This window comes from Chanodichthys erythropterus, chromosome 22 (assembly GCF_024489055.1).
Source record: "Chanodichthys erythropterus isolate Z2021 chromosome 22, ASM2448905v1, whole genome shotgun sequence".
NCBI classification, from domain to species: Eukaryota; Metazoa; Chordata; class Actinopteri; order Cypriniformes; family Xenocyprididae; genus Chanodichthys; species Chanodichthys erythropterus.
The window spans coordinates 23,164,547-23,192,064 of NC_090242.1; the positions used below are offsets into that span (position 1 = coordinate 23,164,547).

The window sequence follows — 27,518 nt, forward strand, 5'->3', positions numbered from 1 at the left end:
TAAGTCCATTTTTTATTTTTTTTTTCTAACTGCAGATTTAAGGAATACAACGGAACATTGTTATTTTGAGACTCATAAATAAAAAGAATAAAAAATACAAAAAAAAAAAAAAAAACACTACAAAAACAATCTACTGTTAGTAGGATGTAAAAAATATCTTTCACTATTAAAGGCACAAAATTTACTTAGTGACAACACTGAGAAGAAAACCTGCAGCATTCAATCTCTTTAAATTCTTTATTTTTTTCACACTCCATCAGAGAACACTGAAATGTTACAAAGAGATGTGTCTGATCCTACACCGAAAGAAAGACTACATCAGGAAACTGATGCCAATATCTGTAGCACAACAGTAGTGCTACAAAAAATAGCATTTTGCTGGAAAAGACAAAGGACCGCTGCAAAGCTCTAATGCAAATAAAAATTTGTACAATTGACAACAGAAAAAAAAAAAAAAAAATTGGGCACCTTCTAAGATTAGGCTAAGATTAGGTGCTGAGGTAGACGTAACTAACAATTCAAATAATAATAATAGAACAAACAAAAATAAAAACCCCAGAAACAAACCACTATATTTTTTAAAGAGCAACAGGACTGGCACTTGTGCTGTCACAAGGGAGAAAAAAAAAATCCAGACAAGCCAGGGAAGGAAGAGGGGTATACAGTAGAGAGAGAGGGGGGAAGAGAGAAACTGCTTTTGATACATAAAAAGCTTTGTTATGCTTGGTCCGACAGGGCAATTGGTCCTCAGTGCTAATATATAAAAAAAAGACAACGTCTTGGTGCTTTGTTACTCAAACAGTTTAGTTTTGACCTCAATGGCACATGCATGGCAACACAGCATGAAATGGCTACTCTTTCTAGAACACCACACTGGAACACAGTGAGCCAACTCCAGGGATGCGATGATGACATGTGGCTAACCGTTTCTTTAACATAAGTACTTTAAACAACAAATAGACATGTCTAGCATAGGGCAGTACAAATGCATTCATCAACAATTCGCCGAATGTTAAAGGGACGTTGTTGAAAGGTTTAATCAGCAAACCTGTTGCTGAGACAAAAAAAAAAAAAAAAAAAAAAAAAAAACCTCCACAAGGAAATGAAAGCAAGTTTGATTCTCAAACATTAAGTTTCCCCCTCAAAACAGGATATTCATTGTGAAAAACGCACATATTCCCATCCAAGGAATGTTCGGCTTGTCTTCTCGAACTGTGTATAAAACACTACAATACTGTTGCATTTGATCGGTCGCCAGTGGAACCACTGAAAAAAGACCAAATGATCATTATTAAAACAGCAACAAAAACTGGCTCAAGTGAATCGATCTGAGATCATCATGGCACCCCTGGAGCCCTGAAGACACCAATAATTTTCTTGAAAATACAGAAACTAAGCAGATATATGTGGACAATTTGTTGAACAATTTCATTTAGGCACAAAGATATTACAGAAACATCAGAAAAACATTGAGGGAAGAACTATATCAATGCCAATATTTTTTTTTTTAAACATGGTGAGAGGAAAAGTGGCATAGAACATGACTTTCAGATTAGTGCATTTGACACTAACACGCGCTCACACGCACACACACTCTTTCGGTCTCAAACACACAGTGTGAAAACACTCAAAGCAAAGTACAAAATCAAAGTTACACTAGCATGTGACTTAATATCTCGTATTGTTGCCACATATTGCAAAACTCTGTTTTATCCATTTAACATCAGTCGACATTATCCATTTACAGAACAAAATATATATTTCTGCCTTATTTCATGGAGCTACTAGTTTTTAAAATTCTCACAGGGGGCAAAAGATGCCCAAACTCACAGTGTTTTCCAGAAAACAATGGCAAGACACACGACAATTACATTTCCTTTGACGCATCTTCCCATCCCTTCTTTTTTTTAGTCACTTCAAGTAAAAAACAAAACGTTGGCAACATTGATTGTTTTGTTTGAGAGATCGTGTGCAATGGAATTGATCATTGGCATCACCTCTTTTTTTTTTGTTTGTTTGTTTGTTGTTATTTTCACAAAGGAGAATGTGGCTGATTTAGTCCTTCACCTGCAATGTATTGACATCCAGAAAGCAACATTTACCACTATAGGATCACGCACTGTCCAACATTACAGAAGAGGAGCAAGGCAAACGATTCAAACAAACCAGAGAATAATGATATAAAAAAAGAACTACAAAGTTTTGCCCCGCTGCAACCTCAACAAATGGAAAAAGGGACTGACACTTAATACAAAAATATCACAATTTTATATATCAAATGGCCTCTGTTGGCTCTTGCTCAGGACTACACTCATACAAAGAAACATGTCAACTGACAGGATTTTAGTTTTTTTTTTTCTTCCTTTCATCTTTGATTACCACTTGCAGTCCCAATTGTCCAACGCACAATGCACTGCTGCATATGACCTGTTCTTGGTGGCTCACGCTCTGTGAACCTTCTTTTTTCACATTACAAAACTACAATTCTATTCACATATTTTCAAGTTTAACATTTTTTTTTTTCAGACTTTAAAGTACTACACTTCACTTGTTCCATATGCACCTCCCAGATCAACTCCGACCCCGAACTTAAGGCTTCAGAAATCTCTTTTCCGCTCTTAAGGTAACATTTACAGGGGTGGGGGGACTGATAGGGAAAGTTGTGATTATTTTTTTTTTAAATCCACTTTTCCTATAAGCAAATCTTACCCTTTCATATTCGTCGCTTTCGACATACAACACTTGAAAGCGTGAGATGAAGTTGCAATAATGCAAAACACAACGTGATTTTGCAAACAAAACAACGAAAAGAAACAAAACTTAGAGGTAGCTTACAAAAACAACCAAACCCACAAGCTCTTCAACAAGCAGGGTTAGTAAAACAAACAAACAAAAAAACAACATAATACCAAGTTTGGTAATATTAATGCAAAGAAAATAACGTCAAACAAAAGACAAATAATCTCTCTTCACCATGGCACTTAAGTTCTTAAGTACTCAAAAGCAAACGCCACTTCAAATCTGCCCTGCTCGAAAGACAAACGCAAAGCGAATGATCAAATATACAAAGGAAAAATTAAAACACTAGCACATGAGGTCACAAAAAACAAAACGAATAAAAACAAAAAAAAATACACGAGGTAATTCAAGTACGATGTGCTGAATGAAGTAAATCAAGGTATAATAGGAAACACAGACGAAGCGAAAGGAACCAAACCAAAAGAGTTCTTTCATCCCAGCGTTCCCGGCTGGACAGGCCGAGCCTTGTGACCACCTGCGAACACACGGATATGTGCGGACGAGCCCTGTACGTCACAGTGCCGCTCTGTCTACAAGCCACTGACAAAAGCAGCTTTAGTCATCATTTTGGTCTCTATAACAACAGCATAAACAGTTGATTAGATGTCTAGTGTGTAATGGATGTTCTGTATGTATTGCCAAGTTACTCGTTTTGAATGGTTAACTGATTTTCAGGAGAAGAAGCAGGAGATAAGTGAAGGAAGAGCTGTACAGTGTGCGTGTTATTTTGCTCAAAATGTGGAGCTTGAGAAATCAACATCAAACAAAAACTGTCGTCGTGAAGTTAGCTTGTAATACGCGGTACAAAGCTATGCCGAGAGGGGAAAAAAGTGAAATGTAATTGATGAGCAGAGTACTGAGAGCTTAGCTGATTTGTACACTGGTTAAACCAATAAGCCCTTAATGAATGTGAATCATATGGGAGGGATCTACGCAACGACTGTCAGCTGGGCATCGTGAACATGTTTTACAGGAAGCTTACGCCCCAGTTTGCTGTAATGACCCTGATGAACATGACGGTTCATATTTGCTGTGGAGTACCTGACTGGCACATCACCACTGACGGATCTAAGTGCTTCATGCACCGACATCTCTGCTGCAATCAGTCAGAGATAAACACTGTCTCGTTCACACTACTATCGTGTACCAGGAGAGGGCATCCTTACGAAGAGGAGGGATCATTGTTGAAGTGTGTGTCGTTTGACTGATATAAGACATATTTATAGTCTGGGACATAAGCTGACATGTAGAGAATCAACTTCCCACATAATCCGTGTTGTGAACGGACAAACGGCTACAACGTGATGCGTTTTTTTTTTTTTTTTTGCGATACTGATGGGTAAGATTTCTTGTCCTTCTAGTTCCCGTTCCCACTCTGCCTTGCACAGCTCATCCGACAAATCCGTCCATTTCCTGACTGTGTTTCCAGGTGCTTTAACCCCTCGCCCTCCCACGCCCCTCCCTCCCCGCCATCCCCCCCACCCCCTTTTCAGACGTAGCAGAGGTACAGGTAAGTCTTCTCTATCCTCCAGTCTGGGGGGATGTCTTCGGGCTTGTGGCCCTTCATGTGCTTCTGCATGGCGGAGAGGCTGGGGCAGTATTCCAGGCAGATGGTGCACTGGTACGGAGAGGCTCCGTTGTGGGTGCGCAGGTGTTTGATCATGGCAGAGTAGTCCCTGGAGCGTTGGTGGCAGAGCTTGCACTCAAACGGCTTCTCACCTGCACAGAGAAAAGAAAATGTCAGGATTTTGCAAGACACGTCAAGAACGATTGCTTTTAAATTTGTGAACAGACAGGAATATTCGCCTGCATGCAAAGTAAACATTCCAACATTGCTAATAATCAGCACCAAAATCTGCATATTAGAATGACTCCTGAAGGGTCATGTGATACTGAAGACTGGAGCAATTGCTGCTGAAAATTCAGAATTACCAGAGAATTTAATTACCTAAATCAAATTAATTACAAAACATATATTTTAATTGTAATAATATTTCACAACATTCCTCTTTTTGTTGTCTTTCTGATCAAATTGATTCAGTCTTGGTGCACATGAGATACATATATTATATAATAATATAATAAATGCATGGTTTCAAGTTAAAAATTCTAATTTACTGTTTTAATTAAACCTCTTAAGTTGCAAACATTATTTTGTTGAGTTCTTTTGACAATGCATGAATACGTCAACTTAATATTGTCTAATTTAAACTCAAATTTCTGCATTAATGGACTTTTTAAAAAAAGTTTTAACGTAGTAGTTTTTAGTAGTAACGTAATGGAATCGTCTTAACTTTGGAAGTTAGGCAGTGGATTTCTAGTTCCCAGCATGCTTTGCATAGGACTGGATAAAAGTGTTTCTGTAATGTTGAAGTTTTCGTGGTTACCATTGTGCTGAAGAGTAGATTCATGAAGGTAAACATTGACTCTATAAGCAATAGCTGCGCTAATGCCAGTGACAAAGTAATATCTTACTTGTTCATTAAATATAGATGTTAAATAAGTTATGCTAGCATGAGCAATGATATCTGCTGAACTGAAATAGATAAGAGTAAAGGGTTAGTTCACCCAAAAATGAAAATTCTGTCATTTACTCACCCTCATGTCGTTCCAAACCTGTAAGACCTTCGTTCATCTTCAGAACACAAATTAAGATATTTTGATAAAATCTGATGTCTCAGTGAGGCCTCTATTGCCAGCAAGATAATTAACACTTTCAGATGGCCAGAAAGGTACTAAAAACATATTTAAAACAGTTCATTTGACTACAGTAGTTCAACCTTAATATTTTGAAGCGACGAGAATACTTTTTGTGTGCTAAAAAAACAAAATAATGACTTATCAACAATAACTAGTTATGGGCGATTTCAAAACACTGCTTCATGAAGCTTCAAAGCTTTAGGAATCTTTTGTTCGAATCAGTGGTTTGGAGCGCGTATCAAACTGCCAAAGTCACGTGAACTATTGAAATTGTGAAACACTTATGACGTAACAAAGCCTCACGTGACTTTGGCGCTCCGAACCACTGATTTGAAACAAAAGATTCGTGAAGCTTCGAAGCAGTGTTTTGAAATTACTAGATATTGTTGGAAAGTCATTATTTAGTTTTCTTGGTGCACAAAAAGTATTCTCGTTGCTTCACAATATTAAGGTAGAACCACTGTGGTCACATGAACTGTTTTAAATATGTCTTTAGTAGGCATCTGAAAGTTAATTATCTTGCTGGCAATAGAGGCCTCACTGAGCCACCAGATGAACAAAGGTCTTATGGGTGTGGAACGACATGAGGGTGTGTAATTAATGACAGAATTTTCATTTTTGGCTGAACAAGTAGTTGGAGCAACTTAATTTTGAACTTAAATTTTGTGTTTATGCTGCAAATGAAGTTCCTCCAACTCAACAGATTGTTGGTTGAACGTAATTTCACTCAAAGTTGTCATAACTCAAAAAAATTGATGCAAACTTACTTTTTTTGTAGAGCCAACATTATTTTTTTTAGTGTATAGCACTGAAAATGATAAACTGAAAAATGACTCTCCCTTAAAACCCTAAAGTTTTAAAGTAATTAACAAACGCAAAGAAAATTGTTTATACAAATAGTTTTTCCTCTATTGTCTCAAAACAGAATAAGTGTATGACAATTTTGCAGCATTCAGTAACTTAAAAAAAAAATTAAAAAAAAATCACAGGGAACTGCATAAGACAAATTAACCACAGTTAAATAGCAAATTTGTCCTTAGTTCAGAAAGTTGTCGGAAACCTTTTGAAGACACTGTAACGCAAAGCGCAGCTCATTTGCCCTGACAGTGAAAATAAGTCATCTAAATGTTGACCTTTAAAAATGTCACTAGGGAAAGCATTGATAAGTTGAGGATTGAAGAATGCTTGTGTTGGGTAAAGGCATCCTTGGAATGCAAAGTCTTTGCGTTGTTTGCTCAGGTCTTCTGTTTAACTGAGGGATTGAGGAACCTTGACCTCGGAGGTTCGAGCAATGTCACGTCTGTCTGCGTTTGCAGATGCAGAGGCCCTAATGAGATGGTCATTAAACCGTCGGGACTCCAAGTGATACATGCACATGTGGTCAGTGTACTTTAACTGCACTGTAAACAGGGCAGCCTCAGATAACCAGGCAATAATGAATTGCAAATGGAGCCGAGTTATTGATTGGCAATCGACAGCAGCGGTGCTGCCAATGTCGATGCTTCATCAAGCGGCTCCCTTTTTGCATGCGGTGGCCTTTGACTGTGAGCTTGTCGTTGTTCTTGTTATCTCGGGATCTATGTGCTCGCCGCTGAAGCTTTGCTCCATCCCCACCTAAAGAAGCCAATTATTTGACAGGCTTTCTTGATAGTTTGGCTTAACGGTATCGTTTTTTGAGTGGCAGAGAGGAGGGGACGGTTTGGTGCCCGTTGTGCGACCTGGTCTCTCCAGTACCGCATTAATCCCCTTGTCAAAGAGCGAGCTGACAGCACTGGAAATGGCCTGCCCTTTGGTATGGGCTATACAGAGCACCAAGACGTGAGAATCAATCAGATATCACCTTAACAAGAGGAAAGGGGGCTCTTTACACAGGTCTGAAGCCAAACAGAGGCATGGCCTACACTGGCATCGGCCACAGCTGTGATCTAAAGATTTGATATGATGCTCACCAGCTGACAAGGATAACAGAAAGCTGCTACATACCACCGTAGAGCTTAACATGATTTAAGTAGGGCATGTTACTGGATCAAAATCCTCACTGGTGCTGGAAAAGTGTTACTGTAAACCAGGGAGGTCTATAATGCCTAAAGAATCTATCTGTTCCCATTTATCTTGGCTTGATGAGTAGGAAGAAGTGCACAGTACCTGTATGGACACGGTAGTGGGTCTCTAGCTGGTGTTTGAGGCTGAACTTCTTGCCGCAGCCGTTACATTCATAGGGCTTCTCTCCGGTGTGGATGCGCTTATGTCCCTTCAGCGTGCTCTCGTCTCGGAAGCAGCTGCCGCAGAACTCGCACTCAAACGGGTGGTCACCTGCTGGACAGAGGTCATGTCAGTATGGTGCATGCGAGTTATGTTAAAAATAATCACACATCCATTACACTTAAAGGTGTAATTACTGCACCTCTAGTGACAACAAATGACAATGTTGCAGCGTTGTGCGGGTCGTGATACTTAGAACTTTTTTGATAGGGTCAAATAAGGAAATAGTGTTTACACTGACTTTATACACTGTTTTACACTGATACACACTGGATATCAATCCTCCAATTAATTATTTGCACAAAAACAACAAAAAATTTAATTTCCAATGTGTATCAGTGTAAAACTGATGAGAAAGTATTTTAGTTTTAATTATTATTCATTTTAATAAGGTAAAAACACAAAAGGCTATAAAATGAAAATTGGTCACAAAAACAAATAAATCAAATTTCAAATAAGACAAAAATGTCAATAAAAGACACATTCAAGAAAAAAACAAAAAAAGACCTATACAGTAGCCCAAGTGATATACAGCTGGTCAATAATATTTATTTTAAATTAAGCCATTACAAGCTCTCAGTACAATATCCCCAATTGTCTGTTATAGGTCATCTCACCTATGTCTTCCTGTCTTCCTGCACTGTAATGGATATTCAGGTCAGTAATCAGTGATATTATGATGTGCGGGGGTGTTTCTTTTTCTGCTCTCTGCACTAATTGCATTTCTGTGTCTCACTATCAGCTAACCATATATCACTCTCTCTCCGTACAGATGCGCGACTCTGCCAGGCGTGTAATGTTCCCCATATTTAATGCATTTCACTTCTGTGCGGAGGGTTTAAGTCATCGTCTATGACCTACGCGTTTCATTATCTGGCTGTCCGAGCGGCACCGTGCCTGAGAATAAATTGCATTTCTCGTTATGTACTGTCATGCTCAGACTCTCGCCGCCTCCCGTTACCAGACAATGTCAATTTCCTCAGGCACGTTTTGTAGCGAGACGCAGCTAAACGCCTCACATTTACACGGCTGCTCAGGCTCCACAGTCTTTGCTTCGGCAGTAATGGGAGAGAAAAAAAAGTCACAAAACAGTACTCCCCCAATACATTTTAGAAATCAATAAAAGTGACAGTATTTATTTGTGTGCATGAAGTTATCAGTCGCTGTACAAAATTTGGCGCTTCAAAATGCCTCCTCCGCAGAAGAGATCACAATCCATCACGCTCCCCGGCTTCTCTCCGGCACGCGACGAGAATAGCAATCACGCCAAATTCACCTGACTTTAATTGTGCCTAAGCTGGCGCTTCAATCGAAGACATCTGCACTAGCCTCCAGAAAACTGTCCATGGGTTAAATCCGGAGGCTTGTTTCTAGCCTTTGGTAAAAGCATCTTTAATCTTTATTTGACGAAATAATTTGTGACAGCTCTCTCTTGATACCACAAGGCACAAATTCATATCCTAATACTCGTCTGGTATTTTTTAGGCTACCTGTTATGTAAATGTAGCATGTCACTGCTATAAACAGAAGGCAATTTGCTTATCAAATTCTGTTTGGCGGCTTTGCTTTGTTTGGAATACATTAAGCTTTGAGGCAGTAAAGATACAAGGTGATAGATCAAGATGCTGTCACCGACTGCGTGTTCCTCGGTTCCTTTCTGTGTCTGTCTGTAAGTCTGGTGGCTGCGAGGCACAAAGAGGGCGGAAAAGACATTTGGGAAGCTTGGGGGCTGCCACCTGCGTCCCCCTGCCCCGGGGGACTGCTGCGGTGGCGTACCTGGCCGGGGTCTGCGGGCACCGCCAGCCGCCTGGCAGGGCCAAGGCTTACGTTAAGGCAGGGGCCGAGTTCATTATGCGCTAAGCAGCGTAAATCAAGGATCCATCACTGCCAGGGTCTCGACTGGGCTGCACTATCAAACACAGCTGCGAACACAAAACACCCGCCGCAGATGGAAAATGGGCTCCGAATAAAACACAAGCACAGAACAACAACGGAATATTAACGAGGCACGGCCGGCAGCGTGCGCAATGGAGGGGGGGAGCGAGGGGGCTGCCATGATTATCAGCCCTAATGGATGCCAGCGTTCGCTCACACTGTGCGCGCCTGTAAACGTACATGAGCAAGTACGTTCGAGAACAGAAATTCCTCTCTAAAATCAGCAGAAATGTGTGCAATCATTCTCTGAAATCCTGTTAAAATTGGTTCTGCATCAGCATTTAGGCCGAGGTATGACTGAAATCAAATTTAAGCTTGGGTTTGAATTACTGAGTAATGACTGTGTGGGCCATAATCACTCATTTAAGTTATTCTTGAGTGGGCACCACACACAGAGAAAAACAGGGATATGTCAAGCTATCACTCCATTGTTTCTACAAAGTGGAGATTTATCCCAGAAATTGCTTAAATAACCTATACAATAGAAATGATGACTTAAAAGATAAGGGTTGTCAAATTATTATATAGTATTATACAATTTGACGTATTTAATGCACCAAGACTGCATGTATTTGATCAAAAATACAGTGAAAACTGAGAAATATTTTAATTTAAAATAACTGTTTTCTATTTTAATACATTTTAAAATGTCATTAATTCCTGTGATGGTAAAGTTGACATATAAAGAAATCGTATGGAAGACAATAGAACTATATTTTCACCCCTTCATGTCATAAAGCACAGAAACCAATATCAAATGCAGGAGTAAAATAAGTACAAATTTATATTTCCCAAACTGAACTGGAATATTTAAACAGTACAAAATTACCTACATTTTATGAACTTAACTTCACATGTGCAAAATGAAAAGTTTTTGATAAAGTCTTTTGAGAAAGTTCGTGGTTAAAAGCCAAACAAAGTTTTATAAAGGCCACAGTAGTGATTGTTTTTATAATAAATCAATGTAATAATGGGGACCTTTATTATTATATTAACGTTATTGCTAAATGATATACAAAGTGACATTTTTGTCATATTGATGAAAGGGTACTTGAGCCCTATTGATGGTGCTGAGGGAATAAAAATAAGATAAAAATTGTTGGGAAACACGGCTCTGGAAGAATATCCAGTGCTTATCATATCTGCGACTCAGTTTCCAACATAAAAAAATACACTGTGAATGAGATTAAGAAGATCAAAGGAGAATTAAACGCGAGCAGTGAATCTTCTTTTTTGTCCTCTTAAAAAAAAGGAAGAGAAAAATCAGAGACTTATTTTCGGTGGTTTTTGCAAGTGCCAATAGCAGTTTTTCCCTTTCAGCTCCTTGACAAAAGCCCCCACATCACATTAAACGGGTGCTTGCTAGCGCTCATTGTAATTTAATACACGCCCACAGAGAATTGGGTTCAAACTAGTGCGACGCTGCGTCACAGCCTCTCTCTCTCCCTCCGCTGCGTCTGCGGCAAAGCAGACCATTGACATTTATGCGTGCAGGCGGGAGCGTCGGCTCTGATGTGCAGTCCAGCGAGGACAAGTGAGTACAGTAAGCACTTGGTCGTCATGTACCGTCAGCTGCCCAATAACGGCTGGGCGGCCTGTAAACAGGCGGGCTTTGCTCATCTCCTGCTTTCGCTTCAAATATTCATCCCTGCTGCCGCCAAGTAAAGCAACTCTGACACGTCAGGCTGTTATTTAAGGTCAGAGACGAAGGGGGGAAAAGGCTTTCTGGAGAAAATGGGATTCATTTCCAGCGTCTCATATTCGAAGACAGTAATGGAGACCGTTCTCCGAGACGCCGCATCTGCTAAGCCACGTGCCTGGCCACATGGGGATGAAAACGCTGTATAGCAGGGCCAGCCTGACTGGGGAGGGTGATATCTGCGCTGTCACAAGCCATCACAGCGCTGTGGCCTTTCACTAAATGACATGTCACTTCAGCCTGCTATCTTCATTCCATCCACCTCCATCCAGAAGGTGATGGGTTGACAGGCAGGGGAAAAAAGCCAACACAATGACTGTACCAGGATCCTGATTTAAACACTCTACAGGGTGAATCACATCTCAGCATGTATAATCATTTAGCTTGACGGATGTGCATAAAACATCAAAGCATCAAATTAGTATTACTGATTCATTCCAAAAATGTGGCTCCTGAGGCTGCCAGTATATGCACAAATGTGTGACATTAAGACACAGAAACTCAAGTAGTATAGAGCTGATGTGAGACCTGTATGCGAACGGAGATGGCGCTTGAGTGCGGTGTGGCTGGGAAATGTGCGGTTGCACTCGCTGCAGATGTAGCTGCGCACGCCTGCGTGGACCTCCATGTGCTGCTGCAGAGCCGTCTGCGTCTGGAATCGCTTCCCGCACAGCAAACAGAAGATGGCCATATCTGATCCTGAGAACAGAGAGAAAGATGTTAGCATGCATATACAACATCATTTATTTACAATATCTAGGTTAAAGTGTCCTGACAAGCTAAACGTAGCAATACTGGCCCAAATATTCATTATTTTCACAATTTAAATTGCAGAAATTCCGGTTCTTTTGAATCACATGATTACTGAAAAAACTGGACAATCAAGCTGAAAAAGACAATGATTCATTTAGAAAATACACTCAGTCTCAGTGGATCAATAGCAGAATCTATTTCAGTACCACAGGGTGAGATGCACATATAATACAGTGCCACAAGGGGTCAGTGGACAGATAAACTGAAATAACAAAAGACTAGAGCAGTTGGATAGCTGGAATTAATATTACCAAATCATTAAAATCTCAGCTTAAAAAAAAAAAAAGACACACACCTGGGTGTTTAAAGAGATTAAAGGTGCAAAGTGAACTATTTTTTTCCCTCTCTTTTGCTTAACTCTAAAACACAGACTTAACACTTCACACTTTTTTCAATTATCAGGCTCTAGAAAACTCTGGGGAAAGTGGGAGTGTTTTAAGCTCTGCTTCTATTTCATGAGTCGATAACACATCTTTGGGGCAAAGCTGCCACTAATTTAAAAATCTATGAGGAGCCCCAGTCTCATGTTCATAAAGCTCGATCAATCAGCATTTGCTGGAGAAAAAAACAGGAGCGATTGAGAGGATGAGAGGAGGAGTTTGAGGTGAGCGAGAGAAACGACTATTCCTGTTCTTAAATCTCGGACAGTGCAGCTAAATTGCTGCTTCTCTGCAAATAAATACTGACAAGCCTTCCTTCTGGCTTTCTCTCAGCTCAGCCATCTCCCTCCCCCTCTCGCCGTCTCCATCTTTAATGACTCCTTACGTCTCTCAGTTTATCGATGAAAAGGAAAGGGGTATTGATTATGGAAGGAAATCCCAAAGAAGTTTGGGGCTGTGAAATGTAAGTTTGCTTCAGAAAGGTAAAAGGCAAATCTAAAAGCTATAACAAAAACATAAAAAGTACATTTTCAAGGGGGTGGGTGGAGGGAGATGAAAGACAGGGTGACAGGAGGAAAAAGGGCAGGGGGTAGGGAGGAAAGGCTCTGAGGAATGCGAGAGGTTAGGTGGACTCTGACCCAGGGAGCTCAAGGGTCTGGATGGGGTGGAGGGAAAGACTAAGCCACATCACCAGTGCTGCTCTGTGATTGCTCTTAAAATCCCACATCATTGGTGACTGAAAGATTTAATGATGGTAATTCACCCACTTTTCATTTCAAGTATTTCCCTCTCAGAAATGCTCAATCAGTGACCATGTATTATGGGCCTTACTGACCCTAAACGTTTGAATGGTAATGTAACTTGCAATGCTACAATATTTGAATAATATTTTTTAATGATATAATTTGATTAAAACAATCCCAAAGGTGAATTATGCTTCCATTACCAGTCAAAAAACACATCTTGCAGTTCACACCTTAATGCATCATATTTCTCAAGTCCTAAGAACACTTCCACTAAAGAAAGAACACTATTTTGGGAACAGAAGAAGGGCAGGGGGGGAGAGTTGATAAAGCGGCAGCCATGAAGGGAAGTGCAGTGTCCATGTGATTGGTGTTAGCTGGAATTAAGTGTTCCTCGGTGTGAAGTAAAGAGCATCACAAGTAAATGGCCTAGCTGGGAGAAACTCTTCTGTGAGGTACTGAAGGGTAAGGCAGAGAAAAAAAAAAGAAAAAAAACTAAAGAGAGAGAGAAGTGGCTGACCCACTCGCCTCTATTACAGTGCAAAATTGAGTTGGACAAAGTGACACCTGGATAGAGGACTGGCTTTGGCTGCTGCTTCCTGCTGCCTGAATTTTGGCATAATTTACCTCCAATCCTGTGTCTATTTATAAGGGCCTCTTGGCTCCATCGCAGTGTTAAGTTAATGGCCCTGAAGAAGCATTGGCCGTTACTTAACAGCGGTGTGCGCCACAGCATTTAGGAGTTGGGGTATTTTGCTTGTGTTCACCACTCAAACACCTCCAAACTTAACAATGGTTGTGAGAATGCGTGCCTGCATCATCCCTGACTCAGAAGAAAACCATGTCTAGCATAGTGTCCCACATGACATACATAGACATAATTACAGTCACCTAGAGACCCACTGAAACAATTAGACAAAAGCATTTTTCTGTTCGGTGTTGACTCATTTGCTGTTGCAACAGGGAGTCTGGGCAGGACATACAGTAATATAGGGCTTTGGTTACATTATAGTCATGAACAATTATATGCTACTTGCTAATTGGTTGCAGAAGGAGGGACATTCTCATTCTAGGTCGCATCTGATTGGAAAAAATCTGTAGTTCAGGATGTCAAAATTTTCCCAGAAGACAAAGACTATATATATATTTAAATGCATAAATGTGCTAAAAGTTATTTTTGTCAATTCTTAGGAGTACACTAGAATAGATGGCTTTAAAGTTCATATACATACAACTATTTCAACCAATTTCATTTAAGAATTCAGTACAGAATGAATGCAATTCTGTTTTTTACACAAACAAACTGAACAGGGCTGTGATTAAAACTTAATGTGAAGTTTGATGATGTAACTGTGTTTCCCACAGGGCTGATGCCAGCTCTGAGAAACCCCACATGGTGAACGAGTGCCATTCTAAGCTGGTGAGACCAAGTCAATTATCTTGCGTTTCAATTCGTTGTTGCTGGTAGAATACAAATTCCTGCTGCTCTATCTGTTGACAATGCAGTGAGGTGTGATGTCACCTGTTGCTCAGTGAAGTGGCTGGCACTACAACACGCCTGTCCTGCAGCTCTGCTTAGTATGCACTACCTAGATGAGCATGCAGGATGTTGATGTTGGATCTGATGAATACCTGATGTGATGTGAATCTTTTGACACTGCATGATGGCTGTGGTGCAATGGGCATTTGCTGGGAGATTATTGGTTTTATATTATTACACACTCTTATACAATTAAGTAAGGAATAAATGTACAGTCACCAGAGGGGTCGACCATTTATAAAATAAATGAATAAACTTGGATTTGAGTTGTAATAAAAGCGTGATTCCATTTGAACAAAAGTTACTATTGAGCAACTTAGATTTTAGGCACAATATCGTCAGTTACTTTGTCAAAAAAAAAAATGTCGCCAAAGAAAATGAAGTCAAACCACGAACAACAGTGTTGAATGAATCAGTATATTTGAAAGAATCATTTGAGTGAATGATGCAGTGTTTCCCACAGAATTTTGTGAGACTGTGGTGGGTGGACATCGGAAAATAGGAAAATTTTGTACATTTTAAATTTAAATGCATACATCTGGTGTATTCTGAGAGCAAAATTACGTGACTAGATCAATAAAGAAATTTGTTCTCTTGTAAACAATTTTGTGCTCTAAAAGTAATTTATTTATTGGTGATGGTAGGGCACATTAGTCATGTACACAACATATAGTAGGCTAAATGATAGTTCATAAGTGGTCAAACATGTAGAGCACACATTTAAACCATTAAAAATATGTAGCAAAAGAGGTTACCTTTGTTGAATTAATTTATTAGTGGGAGCCTGTATCTTTGATTTGTTAACCAACCCAGAATGCACTAAACACACCATCTCATTATAGAGAAAAATAACAAATGAATAAAAATATATTCATAAGCTGACCAATAAATAAATAAACTAGGCGAGTATATAATTCAGCAGCAAAAAAATATTCTAGCCTAAAAACTTTGCACAGTAATTTTATAAATCCAAATGTTAATAAAAAGTTTAAAATTACTATTTGTATTCTGAAATGAAAAAACGATTTATATTAGATTTATATGTAAATAATTAAATGTATTTATATGAATGTAACATTAAAAGGCGCTTATTTTAAATGTATTGTGCAGCTTTTTAATGGGGCAACAAGCTATAGATACGACAGAACAAAATAGGCTATTAATAATCTTTCAGTGTGCAAAACCATGATAATATGAAACGCTTCAAAACAGCAGCAAAAAACCGCTAATGCACATCCCGGATTCAGAATGATGCGCTTGAAGCAATATCGAGTCAGAGTGCGCAGTTGTGCTGCGCATTGAAAAGTTCACGGTACAAAGAGAATCCCTGTTTACATCTGACTGTATCTAACAGTTTATTAATCATATGGTTCTTTCATTTCTAAATTCCAGTTATTGTGCGTGTGACACGAATTCATAGTCCTTGTGTTGTGCGATCTAACAGACATCCTGTAGCCAGTATGATGACATCGTTCAGAAACAGCAATAAACTCCAGCAAGATGGTCATTTTATGCAAATCCACAGCTCTTTATATACATATCTAGTATTATAATGGGAATATATCATATTGGAGAGTTTTACCGTGCTGACTGTCGTTACCGAACGTGACGCGCTGTTTGAGTGCTGAATGATTGACAGCTGTAGCGGAGGGAAGACGAGTTTCTGACCGTGAACTTATCGATGTACATATCCTTCTGTCCCTCACATGAAGCTATGGAATGGCTTCAGATGACTTTGAATATAGTGCACGAAAACTTAATTGGTGCTAGTCTACTTATTTTGCTCTATGTCTCCCACTTTTGCCATATAAAAGAGCGCAATTATCAGACGGTAATTTATATATCGCGACAAACCTAATTTCCGTTTCATTCTGAGACTGTGGCGGGACAAATTAGAATGTGGCGGGCCGCCACAGTCTAGTCAATGTATGGGAAACACTGAATGATGTATTGATTTATTCAAAGACAGTCATGCATCCCGTTCCTGAATGAATAAGTGTTTGAACAAATTGGTTGAGTGAACAATTCAATGACTCATTGAAAGACATTCAGTTATTCAATGACTCAATTGTCACTGAGTCACTGAAAAATGCCCACAACTCATTCACATTAATATTTCAAATAATATTAATAAGAAAAAAATGGCAGCAAACTGTGGGGCTGATAACGGCCGCTCTTTGGAATGTAATATAAAAGTGTCAGTCATTGCCTTGGTAACGCAACGGTTTACTGATGATATGAGATGTAAATAATGACCGCGTTATGGAAGATGATTAGATATTTCTTTTAATTTTATTATTAATTTGTGTTTACGTCTCTCAAATATAGTACTTAGCCAGCTACGGAGAAACTGGTAGCCAGGCAACAGACAAGTGACCAATCCTGTGTGGCAACACCACTTCACGGATTCTACCAGTTAGAAAACAGTGCCGAGAATTCCAGGCCGAGAACGATTTGTAATTGTGCCGTGCAGTAACAGTCGAAACAACTGGAACTGTTCCTTGCCATTCTAAGAACCGTTCGGCCCGACGGTGGAAAAGCGGCTATAGTGTAATAAATATAGGCCTATGCATTTAACTGCACCTCCAATTGCTATTAGGTGCTCAATTCAAAATGTTTTAAAAAAGTACCATGTACGAAGAGGATATCCAGACAGAAAGGCAGACAGACAGACTGTGTCATGTATGAGTGCCGGGAAAGCCAGTGTCATGGAGTATATGTACACTAAGACTGTATGGTATGTGTGAAACTTGTGAGAGAAGTTCAAGTCTGACAGCAGGAGGGGAGCAGGGGTCATGGGGGTAGCTGTTTAGGCCAGGTGGGGGGTGGGGCTGCCTGGGTGCTTCGGGGCAGAGGGGGCATTGGCAGCCCCGCTGAGCCTGGGGACAATGGGTGCTAGCAGGGGTTCAGGAGGGTGTGACAATATGGTCAGACTGGTGCCAAAACTATACAACCCCTTTAAACGTACCAAGGGGGTGCACATAGCCTCAAAAGAAAGCCCAAATATTTAGTCCCACAATTAGTATAATGTGCAAAACACAGAACTTTGGCTCAGTGTGAAATGGGGCTATCAAGAGAAATTTACCATTTCCTACTGCGCTTGCAAGCAAGCATATCTGTGTATAGCATGGCGTACTGAGAACATTAGTCACGAGAACCCCTTCGAGCAGTGTAATGATTTTCATGGGGACTGCATCTTAATTATAATTGGGATGTATAAATGTGAGCATTATAGGGAGCACATTACCAAAGGGCTCCAGGTCTGAAGGGTAAAGCCACATCTAAAGGCTTTCTGACCCATTCATTTCCACGGTAACATGATGCTTAATGAAAACCAAACAACAAGGGGTCCTGCACTTAGAGCAATAGAAGAGAAATGTTTCTTCCTTGTCTGGCTTCATATCTCTCCTGTCTTTTTTTCTGCTTGAATCTGGTTTTGAGTCTGAAGAGAGAGAGACAGCTAGATAAAGAGATGTTACATGAGTGTTTTTTATGACGGGGTGCTACATGCTGCTGGGAAGTCAACAGGTACAAGCTGTTCCAGCGTCCGTGTGCGCGCGTGATGTGATATGTCTGCAGCATCTCTCCGGCCAGGGTATTCACTCACTCCCTCGCTCACTCCGGTTGACACCTAATGAGCCCAGACTACAGGAGGACTGCACATCCATGTAATCCGGGAGAGTGGCTGGGCATAATGTGGCATTAGAGGAGCCTGAGGCTTTCAGAGGGGGCTGGTGAGGAAGGGAGGGCAACGACTGACAGCTTTGGTCTGGAATACAGAGCGTGTGACAGCACAGAGCGCTGCCTTAATGCATTCAAAACGCCTCTGTGCCTCTGACAAGAAAAGCAAAGAAAAGAGCTTCAATGAATTGTTTATTGATCTAACAGGAGGAGAGATGGTGAGACGGGAGACGGCGAGAGAGGGAGAGACAGGGAGAAACAAAATAACATTTTGTGTGTTACTATCAAAGTGTCATTGGTCTCCGAAGGTCTGCCTTACAAATACATGACACCCGACAGGGGGACGTGTAAAATACGCTATTTGATTTAACAGGTTTTCATCTCAAGTGGTGGCTTTTTAAAACAAGAATTACAATGGCAGACTGCATTTAAAAGCCTTAAGCTGATGCTTCGAAGGGAAAGAATGAGGACGGTGCAACCTGCATTAAACCTCCGAAAAGATTACTCCTCATTCAGGGGCTGGTACCTTTCCAGACTTTGCACCAATAATAGTTACAGATAATTCACTTTCGTGTCGGGCGGCTGCGGCGATATGCCACATTCTCAGATAGATTAATGCCACCAGATGTCATTGTAGAAGCCATATTAATTACTTCAAGATAATGTCATGGAACCATATGGTTTCTCCAGTGTCCATTTAGACAGAGAAAATGTCTTCATCACTCACAACCCACATGGAAGAAATTGGCCCTATTGACTTTGACAGGTGTTGGAGGCAGATTCTTCATAATTAAGTAAGCTTTCAACACTAACTCAACGTGCCTGCAAAGGGGATCGGTAAAAGAGAGCATGGTTCTGCGGTGCCGATGAATTGCTCGACGATTACGTGAAAGTTTTGGGTTCAAGATAAGCTTCCTCAACAGCATTCGCAGCATAATATTACTAATAATCAATTATACTGAATCATCCTCAAGTTTTAAATGTTTAACAAAACAAAAATCATGGTTACAATAAGATACTCACAATGGACGTTAGGGCTATTCAAGACATCGTTGGATATTTCTGCAATATATACACACATTTTGAAGGGGAAAAAAAAGTCAGCAATGCTATCAGTCAAATTTACCTTTAACTTCTTTTTTGGCCAATGAATCAAACTCAGAATCTGGTGTCTAACATGATTTTAAGAGAATGGGGTGTCTCGCTTTCATCTGTCAATTACTCCAATGCGATTTTGTGTGGCAGTGGTAGCTACACTCTGCATGGCTTTTTTTTAATTTTATGAAAGGTGGCAACCAGTTTTAAGGTAAAATGCTGCCTACCTACTATGCTGGTGCGTCAATCAAACAGTTACTGCCACTGAATTGTTCGTTTACGATATATTTCTATGTGCAGTACTAAATGGTTCATCAATAGTTCAATAGTTCATCCCAAAATAAAAATTCTGTCATTAATTACTCACCTTCATGTCGCTCCAAAGCCGTAAGACTTTCATTCATCTTCAGAACACAAATGAAGATCTTTTTGATGAAATCTGAGTTCTTTCTGTCCCTCCATTGACAGTCTATGCAACTATCACTTTGATGCTTCAAAAAGTTCATAAAGAAACCGTAAAACTAAATCATTTGAATTGAGCGATTTAGTCCAAATTTTCTCAAGAGACACGATCGATTTATATGATGAACAGATTGAATTTAGGCTTATATTCACCTATAAACATTCATCAACTCATATCAGTTGTGGTAAACAGAAGCTCAAGCATGTTCGCTTGACGTGCGAGAACTAATGAGGTTCATTCTCGTGTGTTACGCAGCACGTTTGACCTTCCTGAAGAGGTTTGTTCTCGTGTCTAAAGCAGGTTCAGTTGAGCTTCTGTTTATGTTCACTGATCAATATTTATATGTGAATAAAAGCCTAAATTAAATCTGTTCATCATATAATGCGGTCAAGTCTCATCAGAAAATTTGGACTAAACTGCTCAATTCATATGGATTATTTTTACAAACTCTATATGAACTTTTTTGCAGCATCAAAGTGTTAGTTGTGTAGCCGTTTATGGAGGGACAGAAAGCTCTCAGATTTCATCAAAAATATCTTCATTTGCGTTTCGAAGATGAACAGGTTTGGAATGACATGACAGTGAGTACTTGATGACAATTTTCATTTTTGGGTGAACATTCCTTTTACAAATCTTCAATGTTTTATTTTTTACACATCACGGACCTGTTATCATCAATACAGGTATATTGCGACACCACAATTGGATGTATATGGGCCTGGAAAAATGCAGTTTTAAAATTATAGCCAAAAGACTTAAACATTATTCATTAAACAAGACAAAGGTGATAAAAATCTCTTATTAACATTATCTCTGTAAATTACATTGTACATCCAATCTTTCATCATTGTTATGACAACAATGTAACTTCTGTATGATGTGCAATAATTCAATAAATGGATGTGACGTAACTATTTTTGTCATAAATTAAGAAAAAAAAGAAAATTAAGTCAAAATTAAATATTATAAATTAATGTAAAAAAATGCTGAACGCTAATATAAGATATGAGAAGCTGCCACTAAATCATATTAAAAGTGTGACTTGCAACCTGTATAGCCTATACATCATGGTCCGTGCTCGGAGAGCCGTTATTTGAATCATCCTGCTGCCCCTGATGGATGAAGTAATAAAAGATCATAAACACTGTAACGGGGAGGAATTTACAAGTGGACCCACCCCTGCGTTAGGTCTACAAAAGACAGTGTCCCTTTAAGAGAGCAAAATTTACAGTGCATGGCTGGCCCTTGCCTTGCATGAGGATCGTTTACAAAGCAGAGGACCGTGCTTGCTTTTCCCCCCTATCCCACAAATCCGATTTAATCAGACAACCCTTGCAGTGCGGCTCCCAGTAAGAAAAAGGATAATTAGTAAACAGGCAGCCTCTCCTCTGCTTCATTGGCATTCGTGCGGGGTGAGTGTCGCATTTAAAATGCAGTCTGATGAAGTCTACAAAATCAAACCATTTGTTACTCCTATTGAGGAGGCTTCAGGCCACTGGCAATTAAATTGGAATTAGTGCAGGGAATGAGATACGGACGATTCATACCAAGGAGGCGAGAGTGTCTGGAGGATGTCTGGAGCTCTCTCAAGTTTACAGTGCTGATGAGTCCCATAATAACTAAAGCTCATCTGCTCTCTAAAGCCGACGACACGCGTGCAGAAATTTGTCAGACTCTCGCGTGCTCTAGTGCACATAAATCTGATTCGTATTTCTTTAGCGTCCGTGCTGTCATAGTGCAAGAGATGAAATCAGAGGTGTTTGTTCAGACAGTGTAGTCAATATCTGCTATATCCACATGGGTTGCCATAGTAATGACTTAAGCATCAGCAGGACACTGACAGAACTAGTAGCTATCAAACAGGACTGAAAACTGGAAATCATGCCTCATGACATCTGTGTGCTCAACTCATCAACACATCTGACAGAATAAACATTACTGTATTTACACATTTATGAATACATCATGTCCAAAACAGCTCACTCATTCGTCCATTTACCACTCTATCTAGATAGAGAAAAGCACTGCAAATGACACTAATGTCTGGCTGAAATGCACTTCTAAAAATCTCAGTTTCGGATTTCATACTACATATGGATTTATAAAAAATTGATTTCCTGTGCTTTTTTTGCTGTTCAGATTATAAACGTTTCACATGACCGTAACATTATAAATGTAAATGCATCTGCTTAAATACTTCAGTTTGAAATTAGTTTTACAGACAAATAGAAATTGGGCCTATGTAAGAATGTCTTTATGAACTGAAGATATAAATTTAAAAAAATTGTTCTGATGACAAATATACTGTATATTGTGTTTATGTTTAAAAAAAAATATTTTTTACATATAATATATATATATTTACACATGCATACTGACTCAAAGTAGAGTCAAAATCTGTTGCTGTGTCTGAACAAAGATTCCTAAATGCTTCACCAAATGATTTTGGATCTGATAAGCTGACACACAAGTGTTTCCCTTACACATACGTTCATCAAACACAGATGTTGAATTTAAATATAACAATCGATATGTAACAGTCACCACGTGTACGGGAAGCGACTGTCGTACACAGCTTTAGTAATGCATGTAATTTACTCATTGCAGGCTACATTTCACAATACTTTATTGACATGAGCTTCAGAGGCAATTCCTATTGTATGCGTATATATGAGCTAGTGTCTCTACATCTGTGTTTTGTATGAAGGACGGCTGCGGCTATGCTGTGTGCATGTGCGAGTTATTTTGAATGAATAAAAGGGGGAGAGATGCCATTTACTTTCCACAGTTGATTGGGCACAATGGAGATGAGGTTACCAGTGGGAGTTTGTGTGTGTGTGTGTGTGTGTGTGTGTGTGTGTGCGCACGCTGGCGAGGCTTGCGGAGATCGGAGATAAATGAACTGCAAATGAGAAGGAACAGCTCCTGCAGTACAGCTGGCTTCCGAATTGCTTGCTTGCTTGGCCGTGGCAACCAGGCGAGTGGTTGCCAAGGGTGTCAGTTCAGTGTCCCTCATACACCACACATGAGCCCTGCACAGGACTGCGATACTGCGCACTGGCCAGTAGGGGTCATTCTGTGCTACCAACCCAAAACGGTTGCCTTTACCCAAAACTGTGTTCATATGACTCCATTTGAATAATCTTAACACATACACAAATTCATCTAATGTATAAAATGCACAAGATGCAGGATAAATATATCTAGCACAAAACTACTGAATTTTAATGACATTCTCAGTGCTTGGCAACTAATTTGTACTCTGGATATTAGATGCATGCAAATGATGAATGCACTGAATAAGGCTTGATGTTTACATGTTCCAGATTTGAAAATCAGGCTGTGTGCTGTTATTCGATGTGAGCGAGGGGGGAAGAACAGTAAGAGAGAGAGAGTGTTTGTACGTTTATGCATGTGTGTGAGCTTTTCCCCTCTGGGCGTATGCAGAAACGGTCTCTATGCAAAGCCATTACTGGGAAACACATCAGGAGGATGAAAATAAATTATACTGTTCCACCAAATGACAAACTGCCACTATAAAGAAGATCTGTACCGGGAAGGTAATTCGAGGGTCCTGTTTGTTCCCCCTTCCTTAAAATGGTAAAATGTTTGTTTACTGTTGTCAATTCCCTTTGATCCCTATCTATTTTTGCTCATAATGGAACGCCTGCTAATCTTTTAAGACGGTTTAACACGATTTATTTAATCAATGTCAAAGCTAAGACAAATTACTAATCTGTTCAACATATCAGACATACAAGCTTATTTGAATCAGCATGTATGAATAGAATACGGAATATTCAGTAATTGCTAAACAAGCTTTGGGTGATCGATAAAATTTGCACTTTGGTCTATTAAAAGTGATAAATCTGTATGATTCTTCATACCTAGTACTTGTATAATGCATCCAGGTTTTTGCAGTGAATGCAGTAAGCCGCAGGTGATGGATTTACATCAAGCGGTGGCCAGCTGCAAGCGTGTGGATAAACAGACTCCAACGCTATTTTCCCTGAGATCTATCAGGGTGCCGTACTGTCCTGAAGCTCAGCAGTACCAGCCTCAGTCATCCTGTCTGCAAATCTTCCTGCCTCCTGACATCTCACACCCTCCAGTGATCAAAGAGATGACAACAATAAAGAGCGATTCGACACTTTCCATGCACCATTCGGTGTTCAAGTGTCAAGTTTATTGAACAAAAGTCTGGACACACGACTGAATTTATGTTTCTCATCATATTAAAACCTTTGATCTAAAGACTTATGGTACAAATGCTTGAATTTACTTTTGAACAGTAGTGTATTTACAGTTTATATTTGTCCGCAAAACAATTTTTTTTTTTTTTTTAAAGAAATTAAAGGATTAGTTCACACCAAAATGAAAATTCTGTCATTACTCATGTCATTCCAAGACCTTCGGAACACAAATTAAGATATTTTTTGATTAAATCCTAGAGTTTTTTTTTTTAATCTCCGATATAAAGCAACAATTACCACATTCAAGGTTCAGAAAAGTAGTAAAGACAACGTTAAAATAGTCCATATGACCACAGTTGTTCAACCTTAATGTTATGAAGTGACAAGAATACTTAAAATAATAACTTTATTCAACAATTTCTTCTCTACTCTGTCAGTCTTCTACACAGTTAATGCAGTGCAGCGCTTCAGAGTTTACGTCTGAAAAAAACCTCTTGGATTTCATCAAAAATATCTTAATTTTTGAACAAAGGTCTTATGGGTTGGGAATGACATAAGGGTGAGTAAATGACAAATTTCATTTTTGGGTGAACTAACCCTTTAATACTTTAATCAGTACATTACCTTGATCAAAAGTGACAGTAAAGACATTTATAATATTACAAATATTTTCTATTTCAAATAATTGCTGTTCTTTTGAACTTTCTATTCAACAACAACAACAAAAAAAGTATTATGGTTTCCAAAAGATATTAAGCTACACATGTTTTTAATATTGTTAATACCAATGATTTCTGAAGGATCATGTGACACTGAAGACTGGAGTAATGATAATGAAAATTCAGCTTTGACATCACAGGAATAAAATATTTTAAAATTATATAATATATATTATAAATATATTAATTATATAATAAATATTGATATATTAATATAATAAAAATATTAATTTTTACAATATTACTGTTTTTACTGTATTTTTATCAAATAAATGCAGCCTTGGAGAGCATAAATTCAAAAATATCTAAAAACTCTTACTGAAATGCTGATCTAAAGAAGGTGTGAATACTAAAAGGCAAGTGACTTTCCTCACTACACGATAATCTGACAGGAAGTCAAGCCTAGCAATCCACTGAGCTCCCTCTCTATTCCCAGTGACCATCTGGACAGTGGACAAACAATGTGGCAAGAGCTGTGAATGACCAGCCACATTAGTCATAGGCTTTTACCTCGACCCCTTACGTCCCTAATCTTTACACTTTTGGTCTTTTACTGTGGCCAAATGACCGGAGCCCCTTTTCTCACTGGCCGCTGACACGGTCTTTCCCACTGGACAAAAGGCTTTTAGCTGCTGCACCCCCACCACCCTTCACTGTTGCCCCCCAACCCACCGCTGCCCCTATCTCCGACCCAACTGACAGGAACAGGAGTTTGTTTTGTTTTCTGAGACGACAGGAATGAGAATGGAACTCTAAAGCCGTGCGGCTACAAAAACATTACAGGGGGGGCGGTGGGCCATGATCCGCTTGTGAAAAAAGAGGGGGAAAAAAATTTAAGCAGCGCCAATGCTAATCATATTTAAATGCATTTGGAGAAGCATGGCCAAATAACATATATAGATAAAGGTATTAAGAATAATAGGACTGGCATGCCTCTTTCCAGCTTAATGTAGGCTTTTGTGTAGCTCTTAGAGGAAATGAGGAACGATGAACAAGCCTGGTGCCCAGCAAAATCACCTTCCCGATGGCGTGCACAAGTTCGCTTTGTTGGACTCCTTTACTGGGTTGCGTGGTTTAAATTCAGCATTAAGAATGAATGCTTAGCCAAGCGGTCGTGAAGGCTCTCTCTGTCATAGGGAGACTCAAATGAGAAAATGGAAGGCAATCAACATGCTCCATAAATTGGAGGCCAGTGGCGTTATAGAGCAACAGTGTCTTCTCCAAGTCTCGGGCACCGTAAACAAAACAACAGAATGAAATGGGAAACGATGTTGTGACTAAACGTCTCAAGATCGCTCAGGAAAACAAGTGTATCAAGGTCATGTGGCGCTCGCCGAGAGCACAAGCATTTCAGTTATCGGAGGAACTCAACTACTGTACCATACTTTTTATCTGTTCACAAAAATATGTACTGACAGTTTAATTGAAGCAGGTGCTAAAGCCTTTATTCCCAACATGCTTTTGTTTATCTTTTAGCAAGTCACTGCAAATGAGAATGAATAAAGAGACAGCAAGGGAAATCAGTGCAGGTAAAAGGGAAATTTGAAGACGCTTTCCAAAAACAGCTGACAGAAGGTGCCCGTCTCAATTAGGACAGGTTATTTTCCTAATGATCACTGGAACTTGTCTTTTCAGAACAGCCTGACCCTGACCTTGAGGACAAACCGTAAACCGCAAAGTCTTTGTGAAGAAAGAAAAGACTTTATTTATAGATCAGCTGAGTGTCGATCAAGCAGCATCAGTGCTCAGGGAGGAAAGAAAAAAGAGGGGCCAGGGGGAAACGCTTTTGAAGCAACTAATATAGAGGTCTGCCTCGATCACTTCAACCCTCTTTTTAATTCCATTAGAAAGCCAATTGATTTGGCTTTGCGGCCAAAGAGCATGGCAGATGTGCGCTTTATACTCCCAGGTAAAAATCCTTGGTGAAATCGGAGGGTTTTTAAAAAAAAAAAAAGCAGCAATAAACGAAAAGATGTTTTCATTTTGAGAGCGCATTAGAGGATGCATTAGACAACTGGAGATGCTTAAAGGGTCCGTGGGAAAAGAATCAGGGGCTTGGGGCTTCAAACAGCAAAAAAGAAAAAAGAAAAAGAAACATTATCAGTTCGTAAAACTCAAGCCCACCAAATGTTCAAAAAGGCCCCGTCGCCCCATGACGATTTCGTGGCGTGTTTAATTTAGACAGAATCTAATTAATTTACATTTGATACTGGAGGAGATGCTTTCATCAGCCTGTCATTTATCCTGTGTGTTAACACCTGTTAATTCACTATCTCCCCAGTAATGAGCTTTTAAAAAGGAAAGAAGGCTTTGCATGCCCAAACACATTCGCAAAACACACACAAACAACATCTTGCACAGATGTGAGGAACTAGTCTGACAGATAGATTCGCCAACCACGGGTCACTCTCAATGAGATCCTGGCTGACCTCCAGTCCTGTCGCCTGATTATCATCAAAGCATTTGTCATGGGACAGAAGTGCAGAGTGCCCGTCA

At 39.6% G+C, this 27,518-nt stretch overlaps 1 protein-coding gene across 7 annotated transcripts in view; it reads right to left on the reverse strand.

Annotated features, from left to right (window-relative positions):
- Nucleotides 1-4,286: 4,286 nt before the first annotated feature.
- Nucleotides 4,287-27,518, reverse strand: part of zbtb16a (zinc finger and BTB domain containing 16a) — a 130,806-nt gene continuing 107,574 nt past the window's right edge. For 6 of the 7 annotated variants that reach the window (XM_067375195.1, XM_067375197.1, XM_067375194.1 and 3 more), the window contains exons 5-7: nucleotides 11,924-12,094; nucleotides 7,645-7,815; nucleotides 4,287-4,518 (exon numbers count right to left, since the gene is read on the reverse strand). In XM_067375195.1, the coding sequence (XP_067231296.1) occupies nucleotides 4,289-4,518; nucleotides 7,645-7,815; nucleotides 11,924-12,094 (572 nt within the window). In that variant the 3' untranslated portion in view covers nucleotides 4,287-4,288. The remainder of the gene's footprint in view (nucleotides 4,519-7,644; nucleotides 7,816-11,923; nucleotides 12,095-27,518) is intronic. The other variant, XM_067375198.1, reaches the window with a different exon arrangement.